At 28.5% G+C, this 18,938-nt stretch overlaps 2 protein-coding genes across 3 annotated transcripts; both read left to right on the top strand.

The window, feature by feature from the left end:
* Positions 1-6,609: 6,609 nt before the first annotated feature.
* Positions 6,610-10,449, top strand: LOC136976316 (hepatocyte nuclear factor 4-beta-like). Of its 2 annotated transcripts, none has more exons than XM_067271568.1 (5): positions 6,610-6,759; positions 6,913-7,220; positions 9,703-9,828; positions 9,926-10,177; positions 10,249-10,449. In XM_067271568.1, exons 1-5 carry the CDS (start codon positions 6,717-6,719, stop codon positions 10,279-10,281), a joined length of 762 nt encoding a protein of 253 aa, XP_067127669.1. In that variant the 5' UTR covers positions 6,610-6,716; the 3' UTR covers positions 10,282-10,449. The 2 variants fall into 2 exon arrangements, with proteins under 2 accessions (XP_067127669.1, XP_067127670.1); XM_067271569.1 differs by having other exon boundaries at positions 9,926-10,156.
* A 2,877-nt stretch (positions 10,450-13,326) lies between these two features.
* On the top strand, positions 13,327-16,106 carry LOC136976348 (uncharacterized). Its single transcript, XM_067271594.1, has 3 exons — positions 13,327-13,373; positions 15,014-15,247; positions 15,854-16,106. Exons 1-3 carry the CDS (start codon positions 13,327-13,329, stop codon positions 15,915-15,917), a joined length of 345 nt encoding a protein of 114 aa, XP_067127695.1. The 3' UTR covers positions 15,918-16,106.
* The last annotated feature ends 2,832 nt before the right edge of the window (positions 16,107-18,938 follow it).

Below are 18,938 nucleotides of genomic sequence, written 5' to 3' on the forward strand. Positions count from 1 at the left end.
ACAAACATCAAAACGAATAAAGAATTCAGAAAGCACGAGGATTGCACTGAAAATACGAACACCATTAGTTATAATATTGGATACACTATTGGCTATGCTATTGGATGTACCATTAGAGATAAAAAAGGATTGAAAAAAGCCGGATCTTTCTTTAAGGCAGTGTGGAAACCAGTCAAGAGGTACGTTTTTATATATACAAAGTTCGATTTAGCTCCGTCATTCGTTCTCCTCTACAATTCTCACTAAATCCAGTGTGATGCTAAACCAAAGTATTTCAAACAGCAACAGTTATACATAGTATTAAGATGTACATAGATATTTGAGTTTAAAAACTTCGTAATTTTATGAGAACGGCATAACTTTTCTATATTTTTGGCGCTATATTGTGATTTACCAAATTAGTTTCATTTCTAATCCAATGAAAAGATAAGCTACAAATGAAAATAATAACGAGCAATTATTTATTATGACATTGTCACAATGCTGGGTTGCAATTTTTAATCAAATTGCAGCCCTTTCCATCTCAAATTAGTAATGGCTTGCCCCTGTACATCCTGCTTTTCCAGTAACAATAGAGTCGTGCTCGTCATCTATCTAACACTTTTCAGGAAAAAAGTTTTAAATTGAAATAACTTATGGTTTGCATCGGAAATTCGTATATAATTAATTGGGCCTCCTTCCCCTAAGGTTTTTATATCTGGTCTTGTCATTCATCTATCTAACTCCACTCCCGATATTAAGTAAAAATAGACAGACAGACGACAGTAAGAATTTATAAGTTTACAATTTTATCAAATTGTAGCCCAATAATTATAGAGCTTCTAGAATAGTAGTATAATTGAATTTAAATATCGATGAAAGAATATCATTCACGATGAATAAACAATTTTTTTAATTTTCAATTTGATACAATGTAATATTTGCAGTCAATCGATATAAATCTATATTGAGAGCTAACCTCGATATTCTCTCTCAATATGGTTTGATAAAATTCAAATTCAGATATCAATAAATAATTATATTTGTTTTTTCATATTTCAGATCAGTGCATAAAGTATGGAATAGCATGAAAAATGGAGAAACTGAATACGTTCAGTTTGAGTAAGGAGCTCTTTTCTTCCATCATTGCATCAAGTATCCATCTGCTTGATTTGGTCCGAGTTCGTCTCGGGTAAGTGTTTAATCAGAATATTTTTGTATTTTACACTTAACATTTAGAAGATTTTCTACTTTTAACTTATAAATTAAACACCATTTCTATCTCCGATATACCACCAACACGCAATGGCCAGGTAACAGGAGAACAGGAAATGTGTATCAACGTGGAGCTACATCATGTTCTTTATAAGATTGAGATTTTACATATAGACAGACTAGAGTAGGCTTTTAGGGCATTGGGATTATATATATATATTTTCTTGTCCAAGTATCGACAAGAATATATTCTGAAAGTGTCTTAGTCTCATAACACAGGGAAAGCAGCAGGGTAAATGGGAGTAGAGATTAAAATATTCAGCAACTTTATGTGAATACGAGTACACGAAGATTCTAAACTAATCAAATTAATAAATAATATATTTTGAAACATAATAAATGACACAACAGTAGCAAATTAACAATTATGCACTGAATAATTTTCGTTTGATTTGTAAATAATGGTGTTTGGAAAAAAAATAAACTTACTGATTTAAAAATTATTAAATAATTGAATATTTTAGATAAATTTATTGATTATTTTCATTTTTATTTTCAGAGATTTAAGAAGTTTTCTTTTAAAAAATCCAAAAAAAATACAAAGAGAAATCTTTATAAATACCAAAAGAAAGAATTTCAATTTCAATTTTCTTAAATTGATTTGAATTTAATTGAATTTCTTCTAATTTTTATTGTTTTTCGTTTGTATTTCTTTGTTGTTTATTTGTTCTTTATTTTAAAAAATCCAAAAAAATACAAAGAGAAATCTTTATAAATACCAAAAGAAAGAATTTCAATTTCAATTTTCTTAAATTGATTTGAATTTAATTGAATTTCTTCTAATTTTTATTGTTTTTCGTTTGTATTTCTTTGTTGTTTATTTGTTCTTTATTTTAAAAAATCCAAAAAAATACAAAGAGAAATCTTTATAAATACCAAAAGAAAGAATTTCAATTTCAATTTTCTTAAATTGATTTGAATTTAATTGAATTTCTTCTAATTTTTATTGTTTTTCGTTTGTATTTCTTTGTTGTTTATTTGTTCTTTATTTTAAAAAATCCAAAAAAATACAAAGAGAAATCTTTATAAATACCAAAAGAAAGAATTTCAATTTCAATTTTCTTAAATTGATTTGAATTTAATTGTATGTATTGTAATCTTCATCGTTTTTATTATATATTTCTTCGTTGTTTATTTTTTCTACATTTTAAATAGTTCAGAAAAATTTTAAAGAGAAATTGTTATATGTAAAATAAGGATCATGTTCAACTGAAATTTTCTTTTTGTTTATTTGAATTTAATTGTATGTATTGTAATCTTCATCGTTTTTATTATATATTTCTTCGTTGTTTATTTTTTCTACATTTTAAATAGTTCAGAAAAATTTTAAAGAGAAATTGTTATATGTAAAATAAGGATCATGTTCAACTGAAATTTTCTTTTTGTTTATTTGAATTTAATTGTATGTATTGTAATCTTCATCGTTTTTATTATATATTTCTTCGTTGTTTATTTTTTCTACATTTTAAATAGTTCAGAAAAATTTTAAAGAGAAATTGTTATATGTAAAATAAGGATCATGTTCAACTGAAATTTTCTTTTTGTTTATTTGAATTTAATTGTATGTATTGTAATCTTCATCGTTTTTATTATATATTTCTTCGTTGTTTATTTTTTCTACATTTTAAATAGTTCAGAAAAATTTTAAAGAGAAATTGTTATATGTAAAATAAGGATCATGTTCAACTGAAATTTTCTTTTTGTTTATTTGAATTTAATTGTATGTATTGTAATCTTCATCGTTTTTATTATATATTTCTTCGTTGTTTATTTTTTCTACATTTTAAATAGTTCAGAAAAATTTTAAAGAGAAATTGTTATATGTAAAATAAGGATCATGTTCAACTGAAATTTTCTTTTTGTTTATTTGAATTTAATTGTATGTATTGTAATCTTCATCGTTTTTATTATATATTTCTTCGTTGTTTATTTTTTCTACATTTTAAATAGTTCAGAAAAATTTTAAAGAAAAATTCCTATAAGTAACAGAAGAATCATGTTCAATATCAATTTTATTTTATGTATTTGAATTTCATTGCATATATTGAAAATTTCATTGTTTTTATTTTATACTTTTTTGTTATTTATTTGTTGTTTATTTTAAAATATCCAAAAAATATGAGGAGAAATTTCTATAAGTAACAGAAGAATCATGTTCAATATCAATTTTATTTTATGTATTTGAATTTTATTGCATATATTGAAAATTTCATTGTTTTTATTTTATACCTTTTTGTTATTTATTTGTTGTTTATTTTAAAATATTCAAAAAAATTGTAATGTTCAAAAATAAAAATAAAAATAAAAACTCAATAAAATTTTTAAAAAACGAATTGTCTTTGTAAACACTTTTCGTTCTCTTTAAGGTATTAAAATCTAACAATAAATTTAACCGGTGAATACTTTATATGAAAACGTAATAAATATTAACGTTGGTACAAAAATAAAGAATTAAAGAAACGAAGTAAATATATTAATTTTAAAAATCTCATATCTCTAAACTCAAAAATAAAGTAAAGCTAGCTGTTGATAATCTCTTATTTCTATGCTCTTATCTGACAACGTCTGATCTAAAAATACATATGAAATTATATAACTCTATTATCAATCCTATTATTTATTATGCCAGCCCCATTTGGAGCCTGGACTATCTTTATAAACTGGAATTTTTTTTCATATTTATTACTTGCGTAAACTTTTCCACTTAGGAAGAACAATACCTGGCTATGCAATATGACATGAATCTAACCGTATCTGGTCCTTCCCGTTTCTGCTAAAACGAATCATTAAATTTTATTATAGACTTAAATTTAAAAGCGACAATAACATAGTCTTTTTATATCACGAAAATAGTAAGCAGAGTAAACACCAAAAAGGTAAACAGCTATGGCACTACGAAATATGTAAAATTTTTAATCCTTTTGGTGTATCAGAATTACTTTTTAAAGACAATATTCAAGATTGGAAATATGGTTATTCTCTCCTTATGAACTCTGCAATATCCCAATCAATAATCAAAGATCAACTCTCCTTAACCCATAGTTACTATCATTCTTGGTACATTGACCTACTTAGAATTCAACCATACATGTCATTATCCGTTAATTGGAATGTTAAATGATTAATAATCCAACTTCGCTTAAATAAATATTCACTCTACATTAATAATATTTATATAAAATTCAATAATAATAAACGTTTTCTATGTAACTCTGACAACTTTTTACCTTTTCACTTATTAAAATGTTTAAAACTTAATAGTATACGTGATCAATACGAAATTGTTCGTATATGCAATAGCAACTCATATCTTGATCTTTTAACAAATTTAAACAATATTAATAAAAAAAGATTTATATAAAATTTATAATTATTTTGTTAAAATAATGGATATATATAAAAACTTAAGATAATATCTTAAATATGTTTAAAAATAACTCTTTAAAATTGTAACGGAATAAAAATAATTACTTTAATGTATTTATACAAAGCTCTGGTATAATATAAATGTTTACCGCAAAATAATGTATAAATTGGAAAATAATAAATGACTTGTAATTATCTAAACACTACTGTAAAACATAAATATAAAACTTTTCAACTTATTTGATTGCATTCTCCCTGTAACAAGGAAATTATTCCCATTTGCTAATAAAGATTATATATTCAACTTATTTAAACTAGAGTATTAACACATTTCATATGAAATCGTAAAGTTTCATTTTGTTATTAAGTTTTTAAATGTACTATTATAAAATATTTATTTATTTTCTTTCTACTGTATAATAACGTTATAGACGTATTTACCTTAAGATATTTTATTGATTAATACAATACAACATACGCTGAACATTACAACATACATCTGCTGTTTTTGATTTATTATTCTAATAATTAAAATAATAAATCAAGTATATATATTATATATATATATATATATATATATATACTTGATTTATTTTAATTAATATATATATTTTAATTATTTGTTTCTAACAGTGACAATTTTACAATATCATATCGAATTAAAATATCGATAATATCTCTCATTGACAATCAGATTGGATTTTTTTCTCGTTGCATCAGCATATATAGACCAAATGGCCATCATCAATTTTGCCAATATGTGAAATTCCAGCATATGAGCGGGCTTGAGTTCAACATGAATGAAAAAAAGAAGAATGATGCTCTGAAAAAGAATTATCTCCATCATTAAAAATAACCTTTTTAAATCTTTCCATCCTGTGAATACTAAGAGGACGTTTTATCTTAAGTAGATCCACAATTGGATAGCCGGATAGTGAGGGACGGGAGCGACATACCAGGACGGACCACTCTCAAAAAATTTCTGGGATTTTACAAACGACCGATTCGTTTCCGGATTTTCAGAGCGGTAGCCTGACACTTTAATCGCTTGGCCATCTTTTTTTTGGCTGTCCTTACAAAATGGTACATTGTTAAAAATTATATATTTTTCGTTCTGTATTGTTACTGAAAAAATTTAAGTTAGCTCCTAAAATTGGAAAATGTATTATTGTTTAAATTAACCAATCAGAACTCATGAACTTAAAGTAAAATGAATGCTAATTGATTGACTTCGACTCTAAACTCTGTTGGAGAATACAGTCGTAAGAGAACCTTCAACACATATTGAACTTAGAATGGTTAAAGTTGGACCATTTTAATAAAATCAGTAGTTTGACAGTTATAACATATTGATATAGCATTTCAAACTGTAATAAATACATTGAAAAACCAACTATAATGATGGAAAATTGTTTGTTCGTTCATTATATTTGGTTTTGATTGTTCAGATGAATTATTCGATAACGATTAAAACGCTTACATTTCTTGATCAAACATAATTTAAAAGATTTTTTATTATAAGACGGACCGATTCATAGGACGAAAACATCAAATTTATATTCAGGCATCCCTTACCAATAGCAGGTGTTACGTTCTAAAAACATAGCGCAATTGATAAAACGGCGGTTGTCCATTTTATGATGTAAATAATTTTTTCAATAATAAATTATATTTAATACGAATTCTTTTAAAGTAGCCGAAAATTGATTTATAAGTAGATTTAACAAAAAATTCGTATGAATTTTTCCTAAGCAGAATTTTTTATTTTTAAAATTATTTTGACTAAAGATGTGTTTCTAATTAACGAATGCATTTATTCTCTAATCAAACTTATACTGAACTTTATTATAATCGAGAACAACTTCTAAATAAATAATTCGCATTTTTCATTTATTTAACTGCTGAAATGATTTTTAAAGAAATATTTATTACAAAAAAAAAAAATCACAATTATAACATATCGTTATGCAGATTATATTTGATCGCAAATGTGTGCGCATTAACATCGTGAAAGAACAAATCGCGATCTTTTGGATTTTAGAATTTTTTCTTTTTCTTTTTTTTTTTAATTTTTAGGTATTATTTGTAGATTGAGTATGTGTACAATTGAACAAATTGAACAATTTAGATTATCGAGAGGTACGAAATAGTTTTCTAATTACTCATACTTTCATATTTATTTAAAGTGAATAATAAATATTTAATGCCTTAAAGTCATTTATATCGTTTTCTAAACTTTCATTTAAACATATAATAATAGTTTTTTAATAAATTATTTATTATTTTTTTTAGTAATTCATTCTTCGTGTGTCGTGTGTGGGCACGAGGCATATTCGGATTATTATGGAAATTTTGCTTGTAAAAAGTGCATAAAGTTTTTCTTAAGAAGCATACATTTTAGGAAAATATATAAATGTAAAACCAATTCAGGAAAATGCCGAAATATTTATGATAAATCGCCATCATGTAAATTTTGCTTTTTAGAAGAAATGTACAAGTTAGGATTTAATCCAATAAGATTCGGTAGACACGATAAAGGATGGTACATGAAAGATAAAATTCCAAACTTACGTAGAGTACCTGTGATTGGAGAACTTGAAGTAAGTTACTTTTAATTAATATAAAATATATATGAAACAATTCCAAATTAAATTTAAAAAAAAATTAATACGTAACTATGCATATGTAGTAATAGTAATTTTATTTACAATTTTGTGTATTGTAACATGTCATTATTAATAAAGTAGCTTATCACACGCGGTATGTTGAGAATGTAAAGACCGGATTGTTCAAATAATCGGTGGATAATTGTTTTTTACTTCCGCCTGTTTTAAAATGGTGGTAGTAAAAGCTTTTAAGTATGAATTTTACAGATTTTTAAGTATCAAAAACTTCAATATATAATTTTATAAGAAATGTTTATCAAATCATTTCCATTAATTCAGAGTTAATAAATATAACACCATTTAAAATAAGTTTTAATCGTAATTTCAAAATTTTTATTGTGTGTAATATTTATTATATAAATATATATAAATAGAATATGAAATTTTTTTCTATTCTAAATCATTATTTTTTTTCCAAAAATCATATTTTAAGAAGATTAAAATTTAACTATAAACATAAAAATAATATAAAAGTAGTAGTCGTTTGGGCCACTTTGATCACAAAAATTGTCAAGTAAATAATTTTTCAGATTATAATTTAGTAATACTCACCTTTTATAATTATATAAGAATTGCAATTGGTTGGGTTTTGATATAAATTAAATTTAGAATTGTTAGAATTTATTTTAACGCCAGGATCAGTCATGGAAGCATACGGTTTTGTTATTACCTACGACGGCGACAGAAATTATTCTGTTTCTTCTCGTTTGTACAAGTCACCCGATAGCTGCATTGCTGCGGTAAATAATTTTTCTTTCGATATTCCTGATAATTTTCCTATTGTTTTGTGTTATTTTAAAGTTAACGGAGAAATATGAAAAGGAGATGGAAAATTTGGTTTTGTAATTGTTGATGACGACGGAAGAATTAACGAAGTTAGTAATAACTTATATTATTCGTTTGAGGAATGTCCGGATGTTATGAAGGAAGTTTATGTTAAAAAGAATAAAAAGAATATATTAATATTTAGAGAGATAAATTGTGGATCGAGACATTATAAATTTACTAAAGTTCATAAAATCGATTGATATGTATTTTAAACATCCAAGTAACTGTATAATTGCGAGACCGGCGCAATGTGGAAAGACTACACCAGTAAAAAAAATTATTCGTTGTAAAATTTATGATAAATCATTAAAGAAAATTTTATGGTGGTATTCTGTATATTTACCGTTTTTTCGAGATGAAAAACATAATACATTTATGTATGGCTTACCTGTAGCAATCGCAAAAATTTATTCCTGTACTTAATGTCAGAATTATGTCTTACTGTTAGTTTAGAAAGACTGCGGGAAAGATACACTTAATAGAACTTTCAATGTTTTATTATATTCAATATCTCTGTAATGTAAAGTAAAAATAAAAAATCTTTCAAAATAATTTCAGTGTTATATTATTTCAAATCACTTCGTGATAATAAAACTTAAAATACATGAAAAATTACTTGAAAAATATAACTAATTTAATTTACTTGACAATTTTTGTGATCAAAGTGGCCCAAACGACTACTACTTATAAATAACATTAAACTTGATGTTGAAAATAAGTAAATATAATTTTACTTGAAAATATGTTGTAAATTATAGCATTCATTTATAAACAAATAAATAATCTGTTTAACATTGTTTCTATTGATATAGTTTTTACATTTTTATTCAAACAAAGAAAAATTATTAAATAAAATTTAATCTCTTGTACTAATATTCTGAATTTTGTTCATATTTTTTAAGTTCTTATAAAGTTTTGTAATAATTCAAAACATTAGTTTCATTATTAAAAATCTAGCAACGTATTGCTCAACTTTCTCGGTAACATTTAAAACTGCATGTGTCTCCATCTGTTATATTAGTTTTATATAATTATTATAAAGTGGCAAAAATATAAATTTTGAGGGGAGAGATGAGTTTAAATATAATGCTAATTAAACTCTTTATTAGCATTGTAAATGCTAATAAAGAGTTAAATCTTTAAGTCCGACCCAACTCCCACCCCTCATTCCTCATCACGACCCCTTAAATCCCTCATCCCTCGAGCTTTAACCACCAAAATTTGATAGCATCAATTCCCCTAATGTATAAACCTCCGTGCAAAATTTCAGAAATTTTCGACAAAAAGCATAGGCGTTATTAGGCTTCAAACAGGGTGAGCAAAATTGTGCTCCGACACACGCACTAAGATATTACACATACATAAGAAAAAAAAAAACCAAATTTGTTTGCATTTCTCGACGATTCAAGATTCCCTAAGTGCAAAAATGTAAAAATCTTGAGGCAATCATTTTTGACCGATTGCTATACTTTCCCTCTGTTATATAATAACACAGCCAGGAAAGTAAAATTTATTAAATTGGTTTAATATTATTGCACATAAAGCATTCTTATACTATTATTTTAACGAATGTTTTTTTAATTGGTAGTGGAATACAAAAGCATGGAGAGATTTTTACAGATTAATATCTTATATGCATAAGAAAATTTTAAATTTTGTTCGATGGACAAATGAAAATCCGCCGATTTCTGGGCCATTGGAAATTGATCTGCAGGTAGTTAATAGTCGTTATTAAAAAACTGTGCATACTTATTAATATTGATAATAGGTAAAAAGAAAAATAAAAATTTTGCAATTTCTTTTTCTTTCAGGATTTACAATATCTTCAGTATGTGAGGAGAGGAATTTTAGTAGGAATGATAAGTGATTCTTTACATCGGCACGATGTACTGAAAGTCGGAAATCTCTATTGTGATCCGTATAAATGTGAACATATATACGTGCAAAGATTTACAAGCGATATTTTAAATATTAAAAGAGAATTTGACCAAATTTTTCAGAAGAATACTCTCTCTGTTGAAGAAAAAAAGATGATTATTTATGTGAGTCATTTTCAATTTCTTGTAAGTGAAGAAAAATAGAAATCAAATTGATTCTTTTAATTTGACTAAAATAATTCTTTTTCTTTTTTAAGGGTGAAGTTGAACAATTAATTATTCAACAATAGATAAATTTGCCGAATTTGTTTATATGCAAACGGACAATATTTATAAATTGTATTTTAAGGATATGTAAACGAAAAACTAATGTTTTATAAATTCGATTTAAAAAACAAAAAAATCTATTTTAATAAATTTACTTTTACGAGGTGATTATAATGTCATACAGAATAAAAGATGTCAGATTTAACTTAAATATTGTTTTATCTTTTGGCTTTGAATTAACCTACGAAAGAGTATGTAGACATGAATGTGGTACGTGGTAACAGAAGGACGTTGTCCTGTAGGTCCTCTGTTCCCACAGAACGGAAAAAGTAAAATATAAATACTGTAAATCACAGCCAAACGTAAGCCTAAACTGGAGGATTAATTTTTAGGGTAGTTTTCACACTATCCATCTAAACTTTCACCTTTTTCCGCTCAGAGCGCACTGACACATTATCCCAAACCTTCCTTAAACTAAAACAACTATCCACCTAGAGTGGATGTTGGAAGTCCGTTCCGATCTTTTCTTCCTCAATCTTCTAAATTATTTAAATTCGAAATTCATTTTTAATTACTATTTATACGTAGGGTATATGCAAATTAACAGCATTTACTTGAAATAAATTCGGACATTTAATCAATCTAAAATTATCTTTAATACGGCGTAAAAAATAATTTTTTAAACAAATTTGGTTCAAAGACAAGTAAACAAATTGTAAGCTCAATGAAATGGAAGAGGCAGAAGTAGAATCGAGAGATGGGGTTGATTAGGTTTGAATTAAATAATGAATCCGTTTTACTTTCCCGGCTGTTATGTATACACAAGGGAAAGTATTGATATCGTTAAATTTGAACCTCTAGGATTTTTGCAAATCTCCACGTTTTGAGACGTCTTGAAACCAAAAAATTAAAATTAAAAAAGGCATTTTGTTTTGTTTAATATCTCGGGAAGGGACGGAATTCTTAAGAAACGAAATTTGGTATGGTGACTTGTGTATGAGGAGCATTGATGCTTTTTAAATTATGGTGGTTAAAGGTAGAAGGGGTGAGGAGATGGTGGTCACGTGTCATATCTCAAGAGGGGTCGGACTTAAAGTAGATTTTATTCGTTATTAACGTTTGCAATTTTTTTTTAAATGAAAGTCATCACTACTCTCAAATTCTGCTTTAAGCCATTTTATAGTAATTAAAAATATAAGAACTTTCTATAACAAAATCTCATAAAAGATGATGTCACATAGGCCTACAATTTTATTTTTCGAGATATATAAACATAAGGTCGGGACACCAATGTTCCCTATGGAGCCGCCATTTTGGATCCACAGTTCTAAGGTCACGCTATAGATTTCATGCTATTTACGTGCAGTTTACTGCACGTTCCTTCGAGTTCGAGCTACAGAATTCCTTTCATAATTTCAAATAGAGTATTTTTTCATTTAGAAGCTACTCTTGACACATAAAGGCTTTGCTAAGTAAGTACTAAAACTAAGTAAGTAGGTTTCAAAATTAAAAGTTATGTCAATGGTATCTGTAATAAAGTACGAGGATAAATTTATTTAGTTTTGAAATGCAAAATTAGAGAAGAAATTTGGAGATATTTGTTAAAACAAGAATCTATTTAGTTTTCTATATTCACATGCACTTTTACATTACACAAACTGCAAACAGGAGCTCAGATTAAACATTTTTATTAATTACAATTACATGAAAAGAAAAATATTCTCACAAACTTTACATATCATGTAAAGTAACCTTCAAAACTGTTTGCAAGAGATGATAATTTTCTTCATTTAGGAATTTTCTTACGCATATAAACTAAATTTATTTTCATAGAAAATTAAATAAGTATATTTATAAAAATTTATTAAACAGTAGACAATACCAACAAATAGAAACATCAAGTATTGATACGAGAACCACGTTTTAATGTAATTTAAATACGGTTAATTAAAACCACTTTAATGATGCATACTGTAAACATTTTAAAATAAGTGTAAAATATTGAAGCAGTTTATATACTGGATTTTTGTTTTCATCTAACAACATAAAATATTTAAAAGAAATCTCTATTAGTAACCTGATATTGTATTTTCCAATAATACTGTTACTTCAGAAAAAGCAGCACGTTCACACTGAATGACAGTATATGCAGCAAATAGCATTATTTGTATCAAACTATGAATTCATAAAATCAATAATAATTATAAAATATGCACTAAATTTCAGTTGAAGTTTTCTTATTGAATAAATTGAGGCAATCTTGTATGGCTGTTGTTCCTGATAAAAGAAAACATCAACTAGAATATAGAAATAATTTTCAGTAGTTTTCTGAGCAAGTAACCTTTTAATATATTACAAATCTCACACAGCAGAAATCTTCACAATAATTAATAAATATTAACCAATCAGATGATGTCAGGAAGTTTTAATTTGATTTATGTCGATAGATGGCGTCTAAAATTTCATATTAAATATGAAATTACAATAAAAGAGAGAAAATTAAAATAAATTTTATTTTAATTTTCTCTCTTTTATTCTCTCTTTTATTGTAATTTCTCGAGAATTGAAGAATATTCCAAAAAATAGTTGCAGAATCTAACTACTCGTGAAAATTCTACGACTTCGTGAAATGCTCCAGCTTTTTCCAATAATTTTTTCAACGGATATACCCGTCATTCGCCAGTGCCACGTGATGGCCCAAGACAAATATTTCCATCCTTCACGTTCTACAAATCTGGTCCGGCACAGGTGTCAACTGAGTATAACCCACTAAACCCAACACAATAATAATAAAAGAGAATAAAGAGTAATAATAAATTAGTACATGTACAATAAACATAAAATTTAAATTAAAGATATGCTATAAAAATTTATTTAAATATTAATAATAATTTAATAAATCATTATTACACAGGGACAGATTCAAAAATTTAAAAAAAAAACCAAAAATTAATCATTAAAATTTTTTATCTTCTTGAATTAACGCGTAACAAAGAAACTCAACAATTGACCCGTTGATTGTTTTGCTCTTTTATTGCGAAGAGTGCGATTTCGAGTGCGATTGAAAAATGTTTTTTGATTCTGGCGATTGTCGACCCTTGCCTTCACCCTTGGGGTAAGAGATTTTTCACATTTTGTTGTTATTTATGGAAATAAGAAATTCATTCGGAAAATTAATGGCTTTAAAAAGAAATTGCTCGGTGCAAATGATAATTAATTTAATTTAATTTAAATTGTGTATTAGGAAAATCGATGCTATTAAATTTTGGTTGTTAAAGGTCGAGGGGTGGGGAGATAAAAGAGGTCATGTGTCTTATCTGGAGTAGGGTCGGACCTAATGACAATAATACTCTTTGTTAGCATTTACAAATCTTTTGTAAAACCCATCCCTACCCTCAAAATTAAGCTTTTTACCATTTCACAATAGTTAAAAATATAAAAAGTTTTTAATAAAATATAACAAAGTGACTTAAAATTAAATTTAGTCATTTTTATACACATTTTTGAAAACTCTCCTTGTTTAGACGCTGAATATATGGTCACTCCATATGTGTAACATAGTGATGATAATTATTTATATATCTATCTATACCTATCTACACGTAGAAAAGGTACAGGCGGAAACGTATTCTTCGGCTTCATTAAAAACTATAGACCTTTGTCGTGATGTTATTGGGGCCATCGTTAGGCCGCGACTCCACTAGTCGTAAAAGGGCCGTAAAACCCCTCGCCGTAGAAGCTTTTAATCACGTGACCATGATATTTTACGCCTGAGCAGGTCGTAAAACCAACGTAAAAGCGAGTTGAGCAGTGTTCAACTTCCGAAGTGAATACGACCGTAAACCGGTACCATCCACCAATCAGAAGTCAGTTGAATCTAGGTCATCGTGACACGGTGCGAAAATGGCGGAAAACGTTCTCTCGTGGCTACTCTAGAAGATCTGGAAAGATTTATCGAAAACATCCGAAAGTATTCATGTATCTACGACAAGAGGTATCCCGATTATAATAATGGATGCCTAAAACACGCGATATGAACGGTCAAAGGAAAATCCTTCAATTTAGAGGAGTATATAATAAAAAAGCTAAGCTTATAAATGCTGTATATTATCTTAATAATGTAATAATAAAAGTCAAAATATGAAAGTAAAGATATTACTTTTACTATATTTGTAATTATAGTATATTTATAGTGTAATTATAGTATAGTATTATAGTATAATTATAGTGTAATTATAGTATAGAGAAAACTCGTAGAATATGATTATTGTCTTTATATCGATATATCACGTATACACCGTAATAGTACTGTCGCCGTAAAAAGCTTCGCTAGCCGGACCTCCACCGCAATCCGAGCGCAAACGCAAATAGGTCACGTGATTAAAAGCTTTTACGGCGAGAGGTTTTACGGCTGTTTTACGGCTAGTGGAGTCGCGGCCTTAAGCGACACATACCTCCTATTATACGTAATCAAAGTTCAATAGAGCACCACTGTTCTCCTCTAAGATTGGCACTAAACCGAAAAATCTCAGAGATAAGAATTACATAAAGTAATGAATTCTGAATTCGAATTAGGAGAGGCCCAACACGTCCACAGAATAGTAATAACATTAATAACTACGCGATAATTTGCTTATTTCATAGAAAATTTTGCGAAAGGTTAGATAAAATGTTTTCCAATATAAATGTATTATAATTTTTCTATTAATTTTACAAATATTTATTGCATTGTAAATTCTTTCTTTCCACTTTTAGTGAGCGATTGGTTGAAGATAAGAAGGATTGTGGATTAAATAATAACGTTAGGGTTTCTGCAAGAAAGATCGAAAGGAACAAAGACTTCAGAAAGCAAGAGGATAGCACGGAAAATAGTTTTGGATATAATATTGGATATGCTATTGGATATACTATTGGATGTACTATTAGAGATAGAAAGGCATTGAAAAAAACCGGATCTTTCTTCAAGGCAGTATGGAAACCAGTCAAGAGGTGAGTTTCTGTATATGTCAGTACAAACAAAGTTCGATTTAGCTCGGCCATTCGTTCGCCTTTACAGTTCTCACTGAATCCGGTGTGATGCTGAACCGAAGTACCTCAAACAGCAACACAATTATTGACAGTATTAAGATATGAGCTTGAAAACTTCGTAATTTTTATGAGAACGGCATAACTTTCCTATATTTTTGGCGCTACATGGAGATTTACGAAACTAGTTTCATTTCTAATCCAATGAAAAGATAAGCTACAAATGAAAATAATAATAACGAGCAATTATTTATTGCGACATCGTCACAATGTCGGCCTGCAATTTTTAATAGTGGAAATTTATAGTACAAATTTTTCAAATCGCAGCCCAATAATTACAAAGCTTTTACAAAAGTAAAATTGAATTTAAAATATCGCTGAAAGAATATCATTCAGAATGAATAAATATAACACTTTTTTATTCTAAATTTGATATAATGTAATATTTGCAATCAATCAATATAAATACAGCCGAACCTCCATGTTGCGCTCTCTATATGCTTTGATAATTTAATTCAAATTCAGATATAGGTTTTCAATAAATAATTATACTTGTTTTTCACATTCCAGATCAGCGCAGAAAGTATGGGAAAGCATGAAAAGTGGAGAAACCGAATACGTTCGGTTTGAATAAGGATCTCTTTTTCTCCATCATGGAATCAAGTATAAGATTTATCTGCTTGATTTTGTCCGAGTTCGTCTCGGGTAAGTGTTTAATCGGAATGTTTTTGTATTCTATACTCAGAACTTAGGAGATTTTCCACTCTCAACTTATAAATTAAACACCATTTCTGTTCCCGATGTACAGTACCACCAACACACAATGGCCAGGTAACAGGAGAACGGGAAACGTGTATTAACGTGGAGATACATTATGTTCTTCATAACTAAGCTAGGCTTTCAAAGCATTACAATTATATATACAGTATATACAGTATATGTATATTCTTGTCCAAGTATCGACAAAAATATATTCTGGGGGTGTACTAGTCTCGTAACGTAGGAAACCAACAGCATAAATAAGAGTAGAGATTAAAATATTCAGCATGTTTATGTGAATATGAGTACATGAAGATTCTAAAGTAACCAAATTAATAATAGTATATTTGAATCATAATAAATGACAAAATAGTAGCGAATTAACAATTATGCACCGAATAATTTTCGTTTGATTCGTATATAATTGTTTTTAGAAAAAAATTAACCTACTGATTTAAAACTTATTTAAATAATTGAATATTTCAGATTAAAATATTAATTATTTTCGTTTTATTTTCACAGATTTTAGAAGAAATTTAGAGATTTCATCTCTATGCAGTGTACATACACTATTTCAAAGTTTCAAAAATTTCAAAATTTATTTATACTTCAATGAAATTGCATTCTCATTATTTGGACTTTCCGAATGTGACTTCCCGAAATTTGTCTTTATTTCGATTATGACACTTTAACTCAATTTTGACGTAATCCCGATTTTGACTCCAATTTGAATTATATCCCGATTGTGACGTCTCGAATATTGATCTTAACTCGATTGTGATTCATCAATTTTGACTCCCAATTGCGTCTCCTCGAACTTTGACTTTATTTTGATTGTGACTTTCCGAATTTCGACTTACCATAATTGTGTCATTGTTTATCTCGTTGTCTAAATTCGTCGACCATCTGATGAAGGAAGGCGAATAACACGAAATGAGAATGAAGACTTAATATAGAAAACAGAAGACAAAAGATTTCTGAAATATTAAAGGATACGCATTATGAAATGGTAAGTGGAATTATTCTTAGGAATATACAAATTTTAAATAAATGTTGTTAAGCATTGTTTGTCGTTTCCAGATTACGGATCCTGATCCTGAACTTCTATGATTAAGAAGCGTTCGGAGATTTCGAGAGAATGGAGTTGTAAAGGAGTGCTTTTAACAGAGTAGGGACAAAAGTGACACGACCTTCTGAATTGGTCCCACCCGGTGTTGTATTTGTAAACAGGTGGGGAAACAAAAGGAGCACCGTCTTTGTTTATTGGACTTGCGAGAGGTGGGGCAATGTGTCTGCCACATGTTAGCTTGCTAGAAAAAAGTGTAAACAAGTGACGGACGTTATGGTGGGCTTGTTTCGTCGGGAGAACAGCCAACGTTTTGGAAAGCTTCCGATGAAAGGAAGAATCCTGATTTGTCGGAAGTTGTCGTCCAAAAACTCTTTAAATAGTAAGACGAGCGGGAGAAAAGGGGAGAAGGGCAAGAGACTGGTACACGGTAGTCTCAGGCACTTGGGAAGCCCGCTGAGCGAAGACTGTTCTTTTCTGGTAAACATCTCAGGGACGGGTTAGTGCGGAGACTGGACTGACCGTGCAGTCGAGCCAAACGGATTGAGGCCTCTCCAGAGTTTAATAGTTCCCGAAGGCCACGCTGATACGTGAGACACTACACTTTGTTGTCCTGTATATGTTACGTTGTCAAACTTGTATATTCTACGTATTTTGTTTGTAAATAAACTGTAAATATTCTATGAATTGAATGTGGAGGTGTACTTTCCGTCGAACCTGAATCAACTATTGCATCGTGATGCACACGGAACCCATCTCAACGAGACAGAGTTTCGGAAACAACATCGCTAGATCTTCACGAGATCTTTACTGGAGTTAAAAAGTTTTTAACAAACAACATGGATTCACCCGAATTACATTGAATTAACGAGTACATGATGCAGCATAGATAAGAAAAATCCAGAATATTGTGCGAATCTTTGTAATTTCTATGTATAAAGTTGAATTTGAATGCGTTTTTATACTTTGTAAATGAAATCGATTTTATGTATTTTATGATACGATAATAATAAAAATTACAAAACAAAATAACTTTAGTAATTTCTACGTGGGCGATTTATATATAAGTAAATTAGTTTGTATCGTAAAACCACTTTTTTCTTAAAACGACTGAAAAATAAAATGTCTTCTACTGTTTTCACATTGTATCGGATGTCAATCATTCGAAGCATCCCTAGCGGCAAATGCAGTTATTTCCAATACTTTTCTGCTTGCAGTCCGTGACCAGATGTTCCATTGACTCTGCTCTGCCTATTCTTACCCTCCGTTACCCTATACTCTACAATAAGAAAAGAAAATGAAAAAAAAAAATATTCAGATCAATTTTGTAAGGTCAAACTTTGATGATATAAATAAGATTTTGTGTACCATAAATTTGCAAAATTTCTCATAACAGCAAATTATAAAAGAAGAAAACAATTATTATTTTACTACCAAAGCACTGTTAACATCTGAAGTTGTTTCTCCAATGTCGATAGCGCCATCAGTTGGAAGCGAATGTTTCTAGAAGCTGTTTCTGGAAGCGGTTGATACACGATGCATTCGGGTGCGTTCGTTAATAGCAATCGCTCTGAGTCTCCGCTACTACGGGAGTGCGTTGTTTGTAGGCATTTAAGAACGAAGGTGAAAGAAAGATGGCGGCGCCTTTACTATAGATAGTATCCTGATGGAAGGATCTATAATTTTAAAATATGATATTTTAGAGACAAAAGAAAGATCCCAATTGTAAAATTTAACCATAAAATGAATTATATTGCCGACAGAGCACACAGAGTAGCCGCGAAAAAAATTCGAGAAGACATTTACATCACTGCGTGCACTAGCTTGCGC

The sequence above is a fragment of the Centruroides vittatus genome, unplaced genomic scaffold (genome assembly GCF_030686945.1).
Source record: "Centruroides vittatus isolate TY-2023 unplaced genomic scaffold, ASM3068694v2 contig_4, whole genome shotgun sequence".
Taxonomy (NCBI): Eukaryota; Metazoa; Arthropoda; class Arachnida; order Scorpiones; family Buthidae; genus Centruroides; species Centruroides vittatus.

Coding starts and splice junctions, on each gene's coding strand:
- LOC136976348 (XM_067271594.1), top strand. CDS start 13,327: ATGTTTTTTGATTCTGGCGATTGTCGACCCTTGCCTTCACCCTTGGG. Junction 13,374..15,013: donor CCCTTGCCTTCACCCTTGGG/GTAAGAGATTTT, acceptor TTCCACTTTTAG/TGAGCGATTGGTTGAAGATA. Junction 15,248..15,853: donor GTATGGAAACCAGTCAAGAG/GTGAGTTTCTGT, acceptor TTCACATTCCAG/ATCAGCGCAGAAAGTATGGG.
- LOC136976316 (XM_067271568.1), top strand. CDS start 6,717: ATGTGTACAATTGAACAAATTGAACAATTTAGATTATCGAGAG. Junction 9,829..9,925: donor CATTGGAAATTGATCTGCAG/GTAGTTAATAGT, acceptor TTTTTCTTTCAG/GATTTACAATATCTTCAGTA. Junction 10,178..10,248: donor TGAGTCATTTTCAATTTCTT/GTAAGTGAAGAA, acceptor TTCTTTTTTAAG/GGTGAAGTTGAACAATTAAT.